General features: G+C 50.5%; 1 protein-coding gene across 1 annotated transcript in view; it reads left to right on the top strand.

Moving 5' to 3' along the window:
- STAC3 (SH3 and cysteine rich domain 3) overlaps positions 1-16,433 on the top strand; it is a 182,199-nt gene that overhangs the window by 108,280 nt on the left and 57,486 nt on the right. The window contains exon 4 of the mRNA XM_077297717.1: positions 893-974. Within this exon, the coding sequence (XP_077153832.1) occupies positions 893-974 (82 nt within the window). The remainder of the gene's footprint in view (positions 1-892; positions 975-16,433) is intronic.

Here is a 16,433-nt window from a genome sequence, read left to right as displayed (position 1 = left end):
TATAATTTGGAGATATATCAATGGCAAGATATCAAGTGGAAAATAGTTTGGAAAAGGGCAAAGTCCATTCCCCAGAAGTAAACTTGGCCAGTATTGTTGTTTCCTGTACCTGTGTAAGTTGAATGTATAATGAAGACATGTTTTAAAGGTGATGTCCAGCACCACTAATTTCCATCTTGGGGTTGAGAGATGTTATATTCTTGGAGTTTCTACGTTACAATTAGCCGCTTGGCAGATATCACACACGTGTCCTATTTTTATTAAAAGGATATATGCACCAAGGATGAACAAATCATTGGTGCACCCTGTGCAGCTGCACATGGGCTTAAGAGGTAAGGGGCCCACTTCTGCTGCCAAAGGTGGTATTGTGCATTTTAATGAGTTATTGACCTGCAAAGAGCCCATATATTGTTCTTGCACAGGTCTCCTTATTTTTTATAATCAGCCAAGGGAAAGCAGACAGCTGGGAGCTGACATTAATAGGCTGGGAAGGGTCATGGATATTGGCCCTTTCCCAGCCTAATAACACCAGCCGTGTGTCCGCCATTGAAATATACAACACCTGTTGGATGTCTGGGTTTTCATCCAGCATGCAGCACCATCTTTATTATCCAATGTGAAAATGAAAAGTGCGATTTGACCTCTTTAAAAACCTCCAAGTGTAAACCGGACTGATTCCCTTCACTTTCATCAAGCAGAGATCCTGAATATTGTCAGGAATTGAGAAGCCAAACTACATAGTTGAGTACCGAAGTTTTACTTACAAAAACTTTCAATTATCATAATGTTGGTAGTTCTAGACATAATCTATTACACACTCTCTAAATTTATCAATATAGAACTGAAATCTAAATAATAATAAATTATGATTTTATTCATTTTTTTTTTCCAGCCCCCTGGGTTCCGTCGTGCATATAGTTCCCCTCTGTACAGTAATCAGCAATATGCGTGTGTGAAGGAACTGCTGCCTTTCTGTGAGTTGTTACTCTTCACTGTTTAATTGAGAAATGACTGTATGAACAAGTAGTTTGATTTTTAAAATATACGCTTAGCCTTACTCATGCTACCATGGCCCAGTGTTCAGTTTCTACCTCTATTCCTTGTATCTGTTATTGTCTCGTTGATACCACTGTAGCCAATCAGTAAGCTCAGTGGCTCATGCTGTCAATTCAGGGAGAGCCGTGAGCTCAGTTATTGGCTGCAGCGCTGTTGATGTAACATGAGTGTTGCAGACAATAAGAGACACCGGGATCAGCAGTAGAGTAGAGCAGCTGCAGAGATCAGTGAGGAGAGGAGGGCATGTTCTTGTTTCCTCATGTCTTACTGCCTGCTTATGATTGGCCAACTTTATGCAGGAGAAGAAGTACACGCCCCCCAGAGATAAATTGTGGTAACACCAGGTTTAACTATACCATAAATTATAACTTAAACTTTACAACATATTAGCTCTGCAACAAAGAGGAGAAATAAAAGAAAATTATATTTTACTAAGCACCGCGGCTGTCATTCCATGATGTGGCCGGTATAACATGCTCATACTGGTGAAAGGTTCTCTTTAAACATTACGAGCAGCAGGCACAGTGGATGTTGGCGGGGTTCTCTTTCCAGGGCGGACAGTATGCGTTCTCTCAATATAGTCCCAAAGGTACCCTCTAGAGATGAATGTAAAGACTCTTGGGACCCTGGTCTAGTGGAAAAAGAAAATGTTGGATCATCCCAATTTCCAAGCAAAATCCAGGTAAAAGAAGGAAGTGTCAGCATCCAATAATGATCAAATTGTTTTTACTATGGCATCATAAATACACAAACAGCAGCGACTTGTCTCCTAATATAGAACTGAGTTTTGATAAAGACCCAGATTAATAATAGGGGGCAAAACATTCTTTACAATTACAAAATATGATTGAGATTTTGGAACATGTTCGAGTTTACCAAGTTTATTGGTTCTTTTTCTAGTAATGTGAACAAAGATGAGTTATCCACAACAATTCTGAGCTATGAATTAAGGGTTAAGGATGAGCGAACTGTAAAGTTCGGGATTTGTACAGGGCACCTAGTGTCCGGTAATGAACCCCGAACATGAACTTTTTACTGTATTTCCATGTTACTGTTTTGGTTTGGCAGACTAATAAAGCTTGATGAAAGGATGCAGTGCAGCCAATCAACAATGTTTTCCGGGGTGGGCATTTCCAACGCCATCACAGCCACGCAAAGTATTGGCATAGCTGTGACAGTACGGCTCACCATGTGAGAAAAGAAATAATAAAAAAGACGTTCTCAGAACGGTCAGTGGCAGGATTATGAGAATTTCCGTGCCTGCCACTGAAACTATGAAGTTTTGTTCTGAGAACTTTCTCAGAACAAGACTCCATAGGATTCGATGGGTGTCATGGGACATTTCACTATTGGATTAACGTCGGCCCTTCTTGGATTTATTTTTAATTAATAAATGGGTAAATGAGGGAGCGTGGGAGAGTCTTTAATCAAATAAAGTATTTTTTCTGTGTGTTTATTTTTACTACAAGGTAAGTAATGGGGTGTGTCACTGACACCTCTCCATTACTAACCTCTGGGCTTGGTGTCACCCAGCTTCTGACATCAACCCCAAAAACAATTACGTCAATTGCCACTGTACTGAGGCAATAGGGAAGAGCTGAGGCTAAGCGTCAGATACCTTCATTACTAACCCAGTAAGTAAAAAGAGAAGAAAACACACAAAAAAATCTTTATTTGAAAAAAACTCCCCATTTATTAAAAAAATATTATTAAAAAAACAATAATAATACTGTCTCACTTATTCATTCTCGTCTGGACTATTGTAACTCTCTACTAATTGGCCTACCTTTTACCAGACTCTCCCCGCTCCAATCTGTCCTGAATGCTGCTGCCAGGATCATATTCCTCGCCAACCGTTACACCGATGCCTCTACCTTGTGCCAGTCATTACACTGGCTACCCATCCAATCCAGAATCCAGTACAAAACTACTACCCTCATCCACAAAGCACTCCATGGCTCAGCACCACCCTACATCTCCTCTCTGGTCTCAGTCTACCAACCTACCCGTGCCCTCCGCTCTGCTAATGACCTCAGGTTAGCATCCTCAATAATCAGAACCTCCCACTCCCGTCTCCAAGACTTTACACGTGCGGCGCCGATTCTTTGGAATGCACTACCTAGGTTAATACGATTAATCCCCAATCCCCACAGTTTTAAGCGTGCACTAAAAACTCATTTGTTCAGATTGGCCTACCGCCTCAACGCATTAACCTAATTATCCCTGTGTGGCCTATTAATAAAAAAACAACAACATAATCACGTTCCTCCATCATGTTCTCATACACTTTATGCAGTTAATAGCCTCTGTGTCTGTACTGTTACATACTTAGGCAGTTAACTGGTTCATGCAGCTTTACATGAACACCCGAGCCTTACACTATGGCTGGTCCAAATAACTAAAGCAATTGTTACCATCCACCTCTTGTGTCTCCCCTTTTCCTCATAGATTGTAAGCTTGCGAGCAGCAGGGCCCTCATTCCTCCTGGTATCTGTTTTGAACTGTGATTTCTGTTATGCTGTAATGTCTGTTGTCTGTATAAGTCCCCTCTATAAGTTGTAAAGCGCTGCGGAATATGTTGGCGCTATATAAATAAAATTATTATTATTATTATTATTATTAATAATCCACATTGTTTGTAGTAATACATAATATGGAGGTCTTGCGACGATCCCAATCTTCTTCATCCAGTCAAAAATGCTGGACAAAATGCCCCAAAAAACTGCTAGTGCCCAAAACCTTTAAAAAAGCTCAGGAAACAAAAAACACAAAAAAAATGCATCAGGAAAAAAAATGCTGATGAGTAGTGTTGAGCGATACTTTCCGATATCGGAAAGTATCGGTATCGGAAAGTATCGGCCGATACCGTCAAAATATCGGATCCAATCCGATACCGATACCCGATCCCAATGCAAGTCAATGGGACGAAAATATCGGAATTAAAATAAACCCTTTATACACTTGTAGGTTCATTCTACATGAAGGAAAACAACTAAGAATAATGTAGGATGTATTGGGGGACGTGGCGGAGACATTAAAGGCACAGAGGTTTAGCCCAATGTAATAGAATAGCAGGATTTTTTTTTTTTTGGATGACGTTCGGCGTTAGAAAGAATTTGACTATGTTAATTTTTTTTTTTTTTTTATGCCACATATTGATGTTTCACTACTTCAACGCCCTTCACCTTCTTTTTTTCTTCTCCCACGCTTTCTTCTTCATTATCCTCATCATCAGCTTCTTTGACATCAACTTCTTCACCTTATTCATCTTCTTCTTCATCTTCTACCTATTATTTTTTGGGTTACATTGTTCATATTCTTTTTATTTTACTATTATCTTCATCATATTCTACTTCTTCATCATATTCTTATTTGTGACAGGCATTCCTGTAGTTGTTATCTATAAAAGTTTGAAGATTACACCTTCCGTTCTGCCTGTCACAAAACAGTTACATTTGTCCGCGTTCAGTTTGGCCTGCAGCATCAGGCTTTATCCAGGGGCACCACGAGGAGGAACGGACTCACCCCCATACACTGCTTAGTCTTCTTCTGCTTATAATTTAGATAATATTTTTTGCTCTGATATTTAGTGTTATGCTTAATGTTCTTCTGCTCTTTGTTCTGCAGCCTCTTGTTCTTCTGCTTCTCGGTCTTCCAGGTCGTCGTCGTCTCCAGGGTCGTCGTCTCCCGGGTCATCGTCATCGGGGTGGTCTTCAGGGTCGTCGTCTCCGGGGTCGTCGTCATCACGGTGGTCTTCAGGGTCATCGTCTCCAGGGTCGTCGTCATCACGGTGGTTGTCGTCTCTGGTGTCGTCGTCATCTTAGGGGTGTTCTTCCGGGTCATCGTGTTTAGTCTCTTGAACTTGGAAATGTAGCAGAAGGTACAAGAAGGCTGAGAAAATGCCGAGAACCAGCTGATGGAACTGGAACTCGGATGGCTACCCAAAGGTCCAAGAGCCAATGGAACTACCGAGGACCAGCTGACGTTACTGGAACCCGGTTACTAAGCAGGAGGTACCCGTGCCTGAAAGCACTACCAAGGACCACCTGACGTTGGTGGAACTCGGATACCCAGAGGGAGGCACCTAAGCCAAAGGCTCTGCCCGGAACCAGCTGACGGTACTGGAACCAGGATGGGGAGCAGAAGGTACAAGAGCAAAAGACAGTGCCGAGAACCAGCTGACGGTGCTGGAACCCGGATGGGTAGCCGAAGGTCCAAGAGCCAATGGAACTACCGAGGACCAGCTGACGTTACTGGAACCCGGTTACTAAGCAGGAGGTACCCGTGCCTGAAAGCACTACCAAGGACCACCTGATGTTGGTGGAACTCGGATACCCAGAGGGAGGCACCTAAGCCAAAGGCTCTGCCCGGAACCAGCTGACGGTACTGGAACCAGGATGGGGAGCAGAAGGTACAAGAGCAAGTGTCTGCGTGGCTTTTGCAGGACACGATGCCGGCTGCACAGCAGGGGAACAGCTGGCGGTGCTGAACCCCACTGACACATTGGCGAGGTGTTTTTCTCTGTGCAGCTAGCAGTACCGGGCCCCAACTGGCGGTGTTGGAGCCCGGGGTCAGCAGGAGGAGGAGAGGGAGCAGAGTGTAGGCCGAAGCCTGCACTGGCGGCAGCTTTGGGTCTGTTGTGCCTGCGTGGCTGTTGCAGGACACGTTGCCGGCTGCACAGCAGGGGAACAGCTGGCGATGCTGAACCCCACTGACACATTGGCGAGGTGTTTTTCTCTGTGCAGCTAGCAGTACCGGGCCCCAACTGGCGGTGTTGGAGCCCGGGCTCTGCAGGGGGAGCAGAGTGTAGGCCGAAGCCTAATCGAACCAATTTCAAAGGTAACCTTTAACCCCCCCTCAGGGGTTACAAAGTAGAAGAGCCACAGCTTATGCAGCAGTAGTGGTGCACAAGTCAAAGGTTGCTCTTTTAATTTGGCTCCTTGCACACGCTGAATGGAACACGTATAACATTTAGCCCTTTATACAGTCAAACTGTGTTGGAGGCGCGAGTTCCCTTTGTAATGAGACGCAGCACAGATGTCAAGAATCCCACCTTGGTGCTGGGTGCAGCCTCCTGAGCGTTGTTATTTGCTGTACAGGAGTCTGCGCTGTCGTGTTATCCCCTGGCCTAGCGCTGTTAGCGCTGCCCATCTTCTGACCTCATTTAATGTTGGCTGGTGCGGTTCGCGATGCCCATGAATCACAGCCCCGCAGTGTATTGACATAGTTAAAACACTGCGGGGCTGGGATTCATGGCCTGGCGCAGTACATATGTTCGCCTCTCGCTTGGGTTCTTACACCTGCTTCAGACTATGTGGCGTCAGCTGATCCCTTATCGCATGCCACGGCCATGAAGCCGCACAGTCTGAAGAAGGCGGAAGGAGATGAGGGACAGGCGAACTGATGCACTGCTCATGCCCATCAAACACACCCTCGCACTCCCAAGAAATAAGACACCGAGGGGCGTTGTGTGGGTCAGGGCGGCCGCAGAGGCGCAGGCAGCCAAACAATGATGCCAGAAGACGGGCAGCGCTACCAAGGGGGTTGCAGCGTGTCATTACAAAGGAAAGTCACACCACCGGGACGGTTAAATGGTCACACAGAGGACACATTTTAGACGTGTTTTCCGTTCCACATGTGCGAGGAGAATACGTTTATGAGCCACCTTGCACACATGCAGCATTACCGCTGTACAAGGTGGCCTTAAAAACGTACAAACGCCTGGGGGAGGGGGGACAGGTTCCCTTCAATTTCAGTTCTGGTGTCTGCGTGGCTTTTGCAGGACACGATGCCGGCTGCACAGCAGGGGAACAGCTGGCGGTGCTGAACCCCACTGACACATTGGCGAGGTGTTTTTCTCTGTGCAGCTAGCAGTACCGGGCCCCAACTGGCGGTGTTGGAGCCCGGGGTCAGCAGGAGGAGGAGAGGGAGCAGAGTGTAGGCCGAAGCCTGCACTGGCGGCAGCTTTGGGTCTGTTGTGCCTGCGTGGCTGTTGCAGGACACGTTGCCGGCTGCACAGCAGGGGAACAGCTGGCGGTGCTGAACCCCACTGACACATTGGCGAGGTGTTTTTCTCTGTGCAGCTAGCAGTACCGGGCCCCAACTGGCGGTGTTGGAGCCCGGGCTCTGCAGGGGGAGCAGAGTGTAGGCCGAAGCCTAATCGAACCAATTTCAAAGGTAACCTTTAACCCCCCCTCAGGGGTTACAAAGTAGAAGAGCCACAGCTTATGCAGCAGTAGTGGTGCACAAGTCAAAGGTTGCTCTTTTAATTTGGCTCCTTGCACACGCTGAATGGAACACGTATAACATTTAGCCCTTTATACAGTCAAACTGTGTTGGAGGCGCGAGTTCCCTTTGTAATGAGACGCAGCACAGATGTCAAGAATCCCACCTTGGTGCTGGGTGCAGCCTCCTGAGCGTTGTTATTTGCTGTACAGGAGTCTGCGCTGTCGTGTTATCCCCTGGCCTAGCGCTGTTAGCGCTGCCCATCTTCTGACCTCATTTAATGTTGGCTGGTGCGGTTCGCGATGCCCATGAATCACAGCCCCGCAGTGTATTGACATAGTTAAAACACTGCGGGGCTGGGATTCATGGCCTGGCGCAGTACATATGTTCGCCTCTCGCTTGGGTTCTTACACCTGCTTCAGACTATGTGGCGTCAGCTGATCCCTTATCGCATGCCACGGCCATGAAGCCGCACAGTCTGAAGAAGGCGGAAGGAAATGAGGGACAGGCGAACTGATGCACTGCTCATGCCCATCAAACACACCCTCGCACTCCCAAGAAATAAGACACCGAGGGGCGTTGTGTGGGTCAGGGCGGCCGCAGAGGCGCAGGCAGCCAAACAATGATGCCAGAAGACGGGCAGCGCTACCAAGGGGGTTGCAGCGTGTCATTACAAAGGAAAGTCACACCACCGGGACGGTTAAATGGTCACACAGAGGACACATTTTAGACGTGTTTTCCGTTCCACATGTGCGAGGAGAATACGTTTATGAGCCACCTTGCACACATGCAGCATTACCGCTGTACAAGGTGGCCTTAAAAACGTACAAACGCCTGGGGGAGGGGGGACAGGTTCCCTTCAATTTCAGTTCTGGTGTCTGCGTGGCTTTTGCAGGACACGATGCCGGCTGCACAGCAGGGGAACAGCTGGCGGTGCTGAACCCCACTGACACATTGGCGAGGTGTTTTTCTCTGTGCAGCTAGCAGTACCGGGCCCCAACTGGCGGTGTTGGAGCCCGGGGTCAGCAGGAGGAGGAGAGGGAGCAGAGTGCAGGCCGAAGCCTGCACTGGCGGCAGCTTTGGGTCTGTTGTGCCTGCGTGGCTGTTGCAGGACACGTTGCCGGCTGCACAGCAGGGGAACAGCTGGCGGTGCTGAACCCCACTGACACATTGGCGAGGTGTTTTTCTCTGTGCAGCTAGCAGTACCGGGCCCCAACTGGCGGTGTTAGAGCCCAGGGTCAGCAGGAGGAGCAGGGGGAGCGGAGTGTAGGCCGAAGCCTGCACTGGAGCAAGTTGAAAGGAAACCTTTAACTTCCCCCCCAGGCGTTTGTAGCTGGAAGAGCCATCGTGTACAGCACTAATGCTGGAAAAGGTAAACTTAGCTCTTTTAATTATGGTCCTTGCAGATGCTGAACCTAACACTTATGAAATGTGTCCCCTCACAGCGTTCAACCGTCCGGTAGGTGGAACTTTCCTTTGTCATGTGACGCAGCACAGCCGTCATTTTTACCCCCTTGTCGCCGTGCGCCGCCTCCTCAGCGTTGTTTGAATCTGTCCCGGAGCCTGCGCTGTTAGGTTACCCCTTGGCCATGCACACATTTTGCGCTGCCCGTCTTCTGACATCATTTGCTGTCAGGCTGGCTGCGCCTGTGCGGGTGCGCTGTCCGAGATTCAGCCTCGCGGTGTCGTCTAATGTAATCCCACCGCGGGCCTGGGATCCGTGTCCATGCGCAGTGCATATCCTCGCCTCTCACTCCCCTCCCTACGGCTTCTTAAGACTGTGCGGTGTCACGGCCGTGGCATGCTATTAGGGATCAGCTGACACCGAACAGTCTTTAGAAGCCGTAGGGAGGGGAGTGAGAGGCGAGGATATGCACTGCGCATGGACACGGATCCCAGGCCCGCGGTGGGATTACATTAGACGACACCGCGAGGCTGAATCTCGGACAGCGCACCCGCACAGGCGCAGCCAGCCTGACAGCAAATGATGTCAGAAGACGGGCAGCGCAAAATGTGTGCATGGCCAAGGGGTAACCTAACAGCGCAGGCTCCGGGACAGATTCAAACAACGCTGAGGAGGCGGCGCACGGCGACAAGGGGGTAAAAATGACGGCTGTGCTGCGTCACATGACAAAGGAAAGTTCCACCTACCGGACGGTTGAACGCTGTGAGGGGACACATTTCATAAGTGTTAGGTTCAGCATCTGCAAGGAGCACCACGAAAAGAGGCACTTTTTCCCTTTGCATCATTACTGCTGCACAAGGTGGCTCCTTCAGTAACAAACGCCTGGGGGGGGGGGGGGACAGGTTCCCTTAAATTTAACTTGTTGTGCCTGCGTGGCGGTCGCAGTACACGTTGCCGTATACACAGCAGGGGAACAGCTGGCGGTGCTGAACCCCACTAACACATTGGCGAGGTGTTTGGCTCTGTGCGTACAGCACTTCTGGACGGCAACTGGCGGTGTTGGAGCCCAGGGACAGGTGGAGGAGGAGGAGGTTGGAGGAGGTAGGAGGGATTGCCACACACACAGCAGGGGAACAGCTGACGTTACTGAACCCCAATAACAGAGGAGGGACTGTTGACTGTGCGTACAGCACTTCTGGACGGCAACTGGCGGTGTTGGAGCCCAGGGACAGGTGGAGGAGGAGGAGGTTGGAGGAGGTAGGAGGGATTGCCACACACACAGCAGGGGAACAGCTGACGTTACTGAACCCCAATAACAGAGGAGGGACTGTTGACTGTGCGTACAGCACTTCTGGACGGCAACTGGCGGTGTTGAAGCCCAGGGGCAGGTGGAGGAGGAGGAGGTTGGAGGAGGTAGGAGGGATTGCCACACACACAGCAGGGGAACAGCTGACGTTACTGAACCCCAATAACAGAGGAGGGACTGTTGACTGTGCGTACAGCACTTCTGGACGGCAACTGGCGGTGTTGAAGCCCAGGGGCAGGTGGAGGAGGAGGAGGTTGGAGGAGGTAGGAGGGATTGCCACACACACAGCAGGGGAACAGCTGACGTTACTGAACCCCAATAACAGAGGAGGGACTGTTGACTGTGCGTACAGCACTTCTGGACGGCAACTGGCGGTGTTGAAGCCCAGGGGCAGGTGGAGGAGGAGGAGGTTGGAGGAGGTAGGAGGGATTGCCACACACACAGCAGGGGAACAGCTGACGTTACTGAACCCCAATAACAGAGGAGGGACTGTTGACTGTGCGTACAGCACTTCTGGACGGCAACTGGCGGTGTTGAAGCCCAGGGGCAGGTGGAGGAGGAGGAGGTTGGAGGAGGTAGGAGGGATTGCCACACACACAGCAGGGGAACAGCTGACGTTACTGAACCCCAATAACAGAGGAGGGACTGTTGACTGTGCGTACAGCACTTCTGGACGGCAACTGGCGGTGTTGAAGCCCAGGGGCAGGTGGAGGAGGAGGAGGTTGGAGGAGGTAGGAGGGATTGCCACACACACAGCAGGGGAACAGCTAACGTTACTGAACCCCAATAACAGAGGAGGGACTGTTGACTGTGCGTACAGCACTTCTGGACGGCAACTGGCGGTGTTGGAGCCCAGGGACAGGTGGAGGAGGAGGAGGTTGGAGGAGGTAGGAGGGATTGCCACACACACAGCAGGGGAACAGCTGACGTTACTGAACCCCAATAACAGAGGAGGGACTGTTGACTGTGCGTACAGCACTTCTGGACGGCAACTGGCGGTGTTGAAGCCCAGGGGCAGGTGGAGGAGGAGGAGGTTGGAGGAGGTAGGAGGGATTGCCACACACACAGCAGGGGAACAGCTGACGTTACTGAACCCCAATAACAGAGGAGGGACTGTTGACTGTGCGTACAGCACTTCTGGATGGCAACTGGCGGTGTTGAAGCCCAGGGGCAGGTGGAGGAGGAGGAGGTTGGAGGAGGTAGGAGGGATTGCCACACACACAGCAGGGGAACAGCTGACGTTACTGAACCCCAATAACAGAGGAGGGACTGTTGACTGTGCGTACAGCACTTCTGGACGGCAACTGGCGGTGTTGGAGCCCAGGGACAGGTGGAAAAGCAGAGGAACACAATGTAGGCCGAAGCCTGAGAAAGTCGAAAGGGAACCTTTAACCCCCCCCCCAAGGCGTTTGTAGCTGAAAGAGCCAGTTTGTGCAGCACAAAAGATGCAAAAGGAAAAGGTGGCTCTTTTCATCATGCTCCTTGCAAACACAGAACTAAACACTTATAAAATGTGTCCCCTGCAACCGTAAAACCGTCCCGGAGGTGGGACTTTCCTTCGTAATGTGACGCAGCACAGCCGTCATTCCTACCCCCCCGGCGCCGCGCACCGGCTCCTCAGCGTTGTTTGATTCCGTCCCGGAGCCTGCGCTGTTATGTTATCCCGTGGCCAGGCACACTTAGCGCTGCCCGTCTTCTGGCATCATTTGGTGTCAGGATGGCTGCGCCTGTGCGGCCGCGCTGGCAGAGAGCCCGCCTCGCAGTGTCTTCTGATTTAATCCCACTGGGGGCCTGGGATCCATGGACATGCGCAGTGCATATCCTCGCCTCTCACTCCCCTCCCTACGGCTTCTTAAGACTGTGCGGTGTCACGGCCGTGGCATGCTATTAGGGACCAGCTGACACCGAACAGTCTGAAGAAGCCATAGGGAAATGAGTGAGAGGTGGAGGTTCAGATATGCACTGCGTATGTCCATGGATCCCAGGCCCCCAGTGGGATTAAATCAGAAGACACTGCGAGGCGGGCTCTCTGCCAGCACGGCCGCACAGGCGCAGCCATCCTGACACCAAATGATGCCAGAAGACGGGCAGCGCTAAGTGTGCCTGGCCACGGGATAACATAACAGCGCAGGCTCCGGGACGGAATAAAACAACGCTGAGGAGCCGGTGCGCGGCGCCGGGGGGGTAGGAATGACGGCTGTGCTGCGTCACATTACGAAGGAAAGTCCCACCTCCGGGACGGTTTTACGGTATCAGTGGACACATTTTATAAGTGTTAAGTTCTGCGTGTGCAAGGAGCTAAACAAAAATAGCTACCTTTTCCTTGTGCAGCATTACTGCTGCACAAGGTGGCTCTTTCAGTAACAAACGCCTTGGGGGGGGGGGGACAGATTCCCTTACATTTCAGTTGTTGTGTCAGCGTGGCGGTCGCATGACACATTGCCGGCTACACAGCTGGGGATCAGCTGACGTTACTGAAACCCAATAACACTGGGTCGTATGTTTTGACTGTGCAGACGGCACTTCTGAGCCTCAACTGGCGGTGTTGGAGCACAGGAATTTAAGTTCAGGTGGTAGAAAGATGAACACAACAGGAGACCTGGATAACGTATACAGTGACCTAATTATTTAATCAGGAGGAGGAGTGGCAAATTCCTGCGAGATCCAGGCCTTGTTCATTTTCAGGAAAGTAAGCCGGTCAACGTTATCGGAGGATAGTCGCATGCGACGGTCAGTTAGTACACCACCTGCAGCACTAAAGACACGTTCCGATAATACACTGGCCGCAGGGCAAGACAGCACCTCCAATGCATACTGGCTTAGCTCTGGCCATTAGTGTTGAGCATTCCGATACCGCAAGTATCGGGTATCGGCCGATACTTGCGGTATCGGAATTCCGATACCGGGATTCCGATACTTGCCGCGTATCGGATACCGGAATCGGAAGTTCTAAGATTCAAAAAGCAGAAATTCAGCCAATGAGATTGATTCCAAGTGTGGGCACATCCTGTTTAGCATGGAGGGCATGAAACTACTGGCAAGGCTGTGATTGGCTGCTTAAATGATGTCATGATGCAGTTTAAAAGTCGCTGGCGCCATTTTGCGATCACTCTGCTGTGAATTCAGTTAGTGACAGGACGCTGTTTGCTGACTGAGGGACAGTTTAGAGATAGCGATTTGCTTCTTTGTGCTTTCCAAAGGCTAATTTAGCAACCGCTGTGTTCACCTACTATTCACCTTGCTTTTGCCTTGTAGCGCTGTTTTCACAGCGATCTGCAGGGTCTGTGTGTGTGTGTGTGTGTGTGAGTGCAGCCCAGTCTCCAGTCTGAGTGCAGCCACATAGGCCATCCATAGTTGGTTGTATTCAGTTCAGGGAGGGTGGTTCATTGCCTCATACTGTTCCTTTTTTTTTTTTTTTTTCCCAAGTAGTGTAGTCTGCTGCTAATTTATTCAAAAAAATCCTATTAGTGTCTTTCCACCCGTCTCCAGCTAATTTGTGGAAAAACACTACATAGGATAAAGTAGAGGAGGGTTTTTGGGCCTTGCAGCGCCGTTTACGGCTGTCTGCACGGTCTCCGTGTGACTGCAGCTCGCCCTGTAATCTGTGAGCAGCTGTAGCCTGGTTGTCTCCAGCTCAGGGTTTTTCACTGCGTCATACCGCCAAATCAATTTTCTTTTTTTTCAAAGTAGTGTAGTCTGCTGCTAATTAATTTAAAAAAATCCTATTAGTGTCTTTCCACCCGTCTCCAGCTAATTTGTGGAAAAACACTACATAGGATAAAGTAGAGGAGGGTTTTTGGGCCTTGCAGCGCCGTTTACGGCTGTCTGCACGGTCTCCGTGTGACTGCAGCTCGCCCTGTAATCTGTGAGCAGCTATAGCCTGGTTGTCTCCAGCTCAGGGTTTTTCACTGTGTCATACCGCCAAATCAATTTTCTTTTTTTTCCAAATAGTGTAGTCTGCTGCTAATTTATTCAAAAAAATCCTATTAGTGTCTTTCCACCCGTCTCCAGCTAATTTGTGGAAAAACACTACATAGGATAAAGTAGAGGAGGGTTTTTGGGCCTTGTAGCGCCGTTTACGTCTGTCTGCACGGTCTCCGTGTGACTGCAGCTCTATCTGTCGTCAGTTCAGCCCCCAAAAAATAAATAAATAATAAAGTTCACCAAACACACCAGTTACACCACTTTACATTTCTGTAGGCCACATTAGCTCATATTTGTGTCTAGTCCACACTTTAGATAATTAGTGCTTCTTATACCTGTTAGGAGGAGTTGCTCAGGAATAAGCACACAAAGCCGTTAGTACTTTTCTGCTTATCTTTATCAGTCAACCAAGATGAAGAAGGCAGTGAGTAAGGCACGGGGGCGTGGGAGCCGTCGCGGAGCAGGGAGGGGACGTGGGGATTCTGTGCCTGCTGCGGGCACCGGTGACTCATCAGCACCCACTTTCACCAGGCAACAGTCGTTCATGCGAAGCTTTGTGTCCGAGCGCCGTACACCGCTGCTGCGTGAAGAACAAATTGAAGCTGTTGTCGGATGGATGGCAGCTAATGCATCAACTTCCATTAGTGCCACATCCTCTCAGACACAGAGCACTGGAGAGCAGCCATCTGTCTCTTCACCACCTGCCAAATTGCCCAGGCAGACAGAGAGCCCAGGACAGGAGCCGTCTCTACTTCTGTTCTCTGAATCTCTTGGCTTGGAAACAGGGGGCCAGCCAAGCAGCATTGGAGAAATGGAAGAAGAGGCAGGGTGCAGTGATGCCCAACAGCTTTTTCTGTCTTCCTCTGAAGAGGCGGGTGGGCCAGTGGCTCCGGTCACCACATCGCAGGCCGCATCAGCTGATGATGACACTCAGGTGCCACTTACTGGTGCGTGCTCTGCTGCTGAGACTACCCAGGAGGAGCAGTTGGGGGCAGAGGGTAGTGTAGATGATGAGGTCCTCGACCCATCTTGGCGTGAGGGACAGGAAGGTGGTGGGAGCAGCTCTGAGGAAGAGATTCCCCGTACGGCCCAAAGAGGGAGAGGGAGGGGGAAGACTGCGGATCCTGCAGCCTCCGCTTTGGCACCCGTTAGGAGCATGTCTCTTCCAAAAGCCAAAAAGGGCGCTCCCAAGACTTGCAGTGCCTGGTCCTTTTTTGACACAGTTGCAGATGACATTTGCTATGTCAGATGCAACGTGTGTCATCAAAAAGTCAAAAGAGGGAAAAATGTCAGCAACCTCAATACCTCCAACATGTGGAAACATGTGCGCAACAGGCACCCGGCGGAGTTAGAAAAACACACTGAAGAGGTAGGCCAACCAACAGCGGCAGCTACCACCTCTTCAGCTCGTGTTGCCTCTTCCTCTACCTCACACGCAGCTGGTTCGGCGTCCTCCCAGGATCGCCGTGGAAGAACCTCTGCCCCTGTTGTCCAGAGACCCGCTGTAATTCCACCCGCAGCGCCACTTTCCCAGTCATCCACACACTCCCAGCCCAGTCTACAGCCATCGGTAGTACAGGCATGGGAGAAAAGGCGGCCTTTCTCGTCAAACCACCCACGAGCACAGGCTCTGACTGCAGGCATTGCCAAACTTTTGTCACTGGAAATGCTGTCATTCAGGCTGGTGGAGACTGACAGCTTCCGTGACTTCATGTCATTGGCAGTCCCACAGTACAAAGTGCCCAGCCGCTTTTACTTCAGCAGGCAAGCCGTCCCTGCCCTGCAGAAGCATGTGGAGGGACACATAAAACACGCGCTACTGAACGCCGTCAGTAGCAAGGTCCACCTCACCACCGATGCGTGGACCAGTCAACATGGACAGGGGCGATACCTTTCCCTCACTGCCCATTGGGTTAATGTCGTTGAGCCGGGTACAGACCGTGCGAGTGGCGCAGGACGTGTCCTGCCCACTCCAAGGATTGCAGGAATCCATTCTGTACGCATTGACTCCTCCTCTTACACCAGTTCCTCAGAATCATCGCTGCAGGAGCCGTCACAGTCCACCTCCACATGGACCCGTGATGAACGTGTACCTGTTACGACCGACATGAGCACAGCCGTGGCCAAACGTCAACAGGCCGTCTTGAAATTAATTTTCTTGGGGAATCGTAGCCACACAGCGCAGGAGCTCTGGAATGCCATCAAGCAGGAGAGCGATGTGTGGTTTGTGCCAGCGAATCTCCAGCCAGGCATGGTAGTGTGTGATAATGGCCGAAATCTGGTGGCAGCTCTGGGCCTCGGCAACCTCACTCACATCCCATGTCTGGCACATGTGCTCAATTTGGTCGTGCAGAGCTTTTTGAGGGACTATCCGGATCTTGATGCACTGCTGCACAAGGTCCGCCTAGAGTGTGCTCACTTGCGGCGTTCCAGCACGGCAAAAGCGCGCATTGCGGCTCTGCAGCGCCGACACCGCCTGCCGGAACATCGCATCATATGTGACCTACCTACCAGGTG

The sequence above is a fragment of the Ranitomeya variabilis genome, chromosome 3, assembly GCF_051348905.1.
Source record: "Ranitomeya variabilis isolate aRanVar5 chromosome 3, aRanVar5.hap1, whole genome shotgun sequence".
NCBI classification, from domain to species: Eukaryota; Metazoa; Chordata; class Amphibia; order Anura; family Dendrobatidae; genus Ranitomeya; species Ranitomeya variabilis.
The sequence above is the reverse complement of the archived record's forward strand: the minus strand, read 5'-3'. Positions and strand labels throughout refer to the sequence as shown.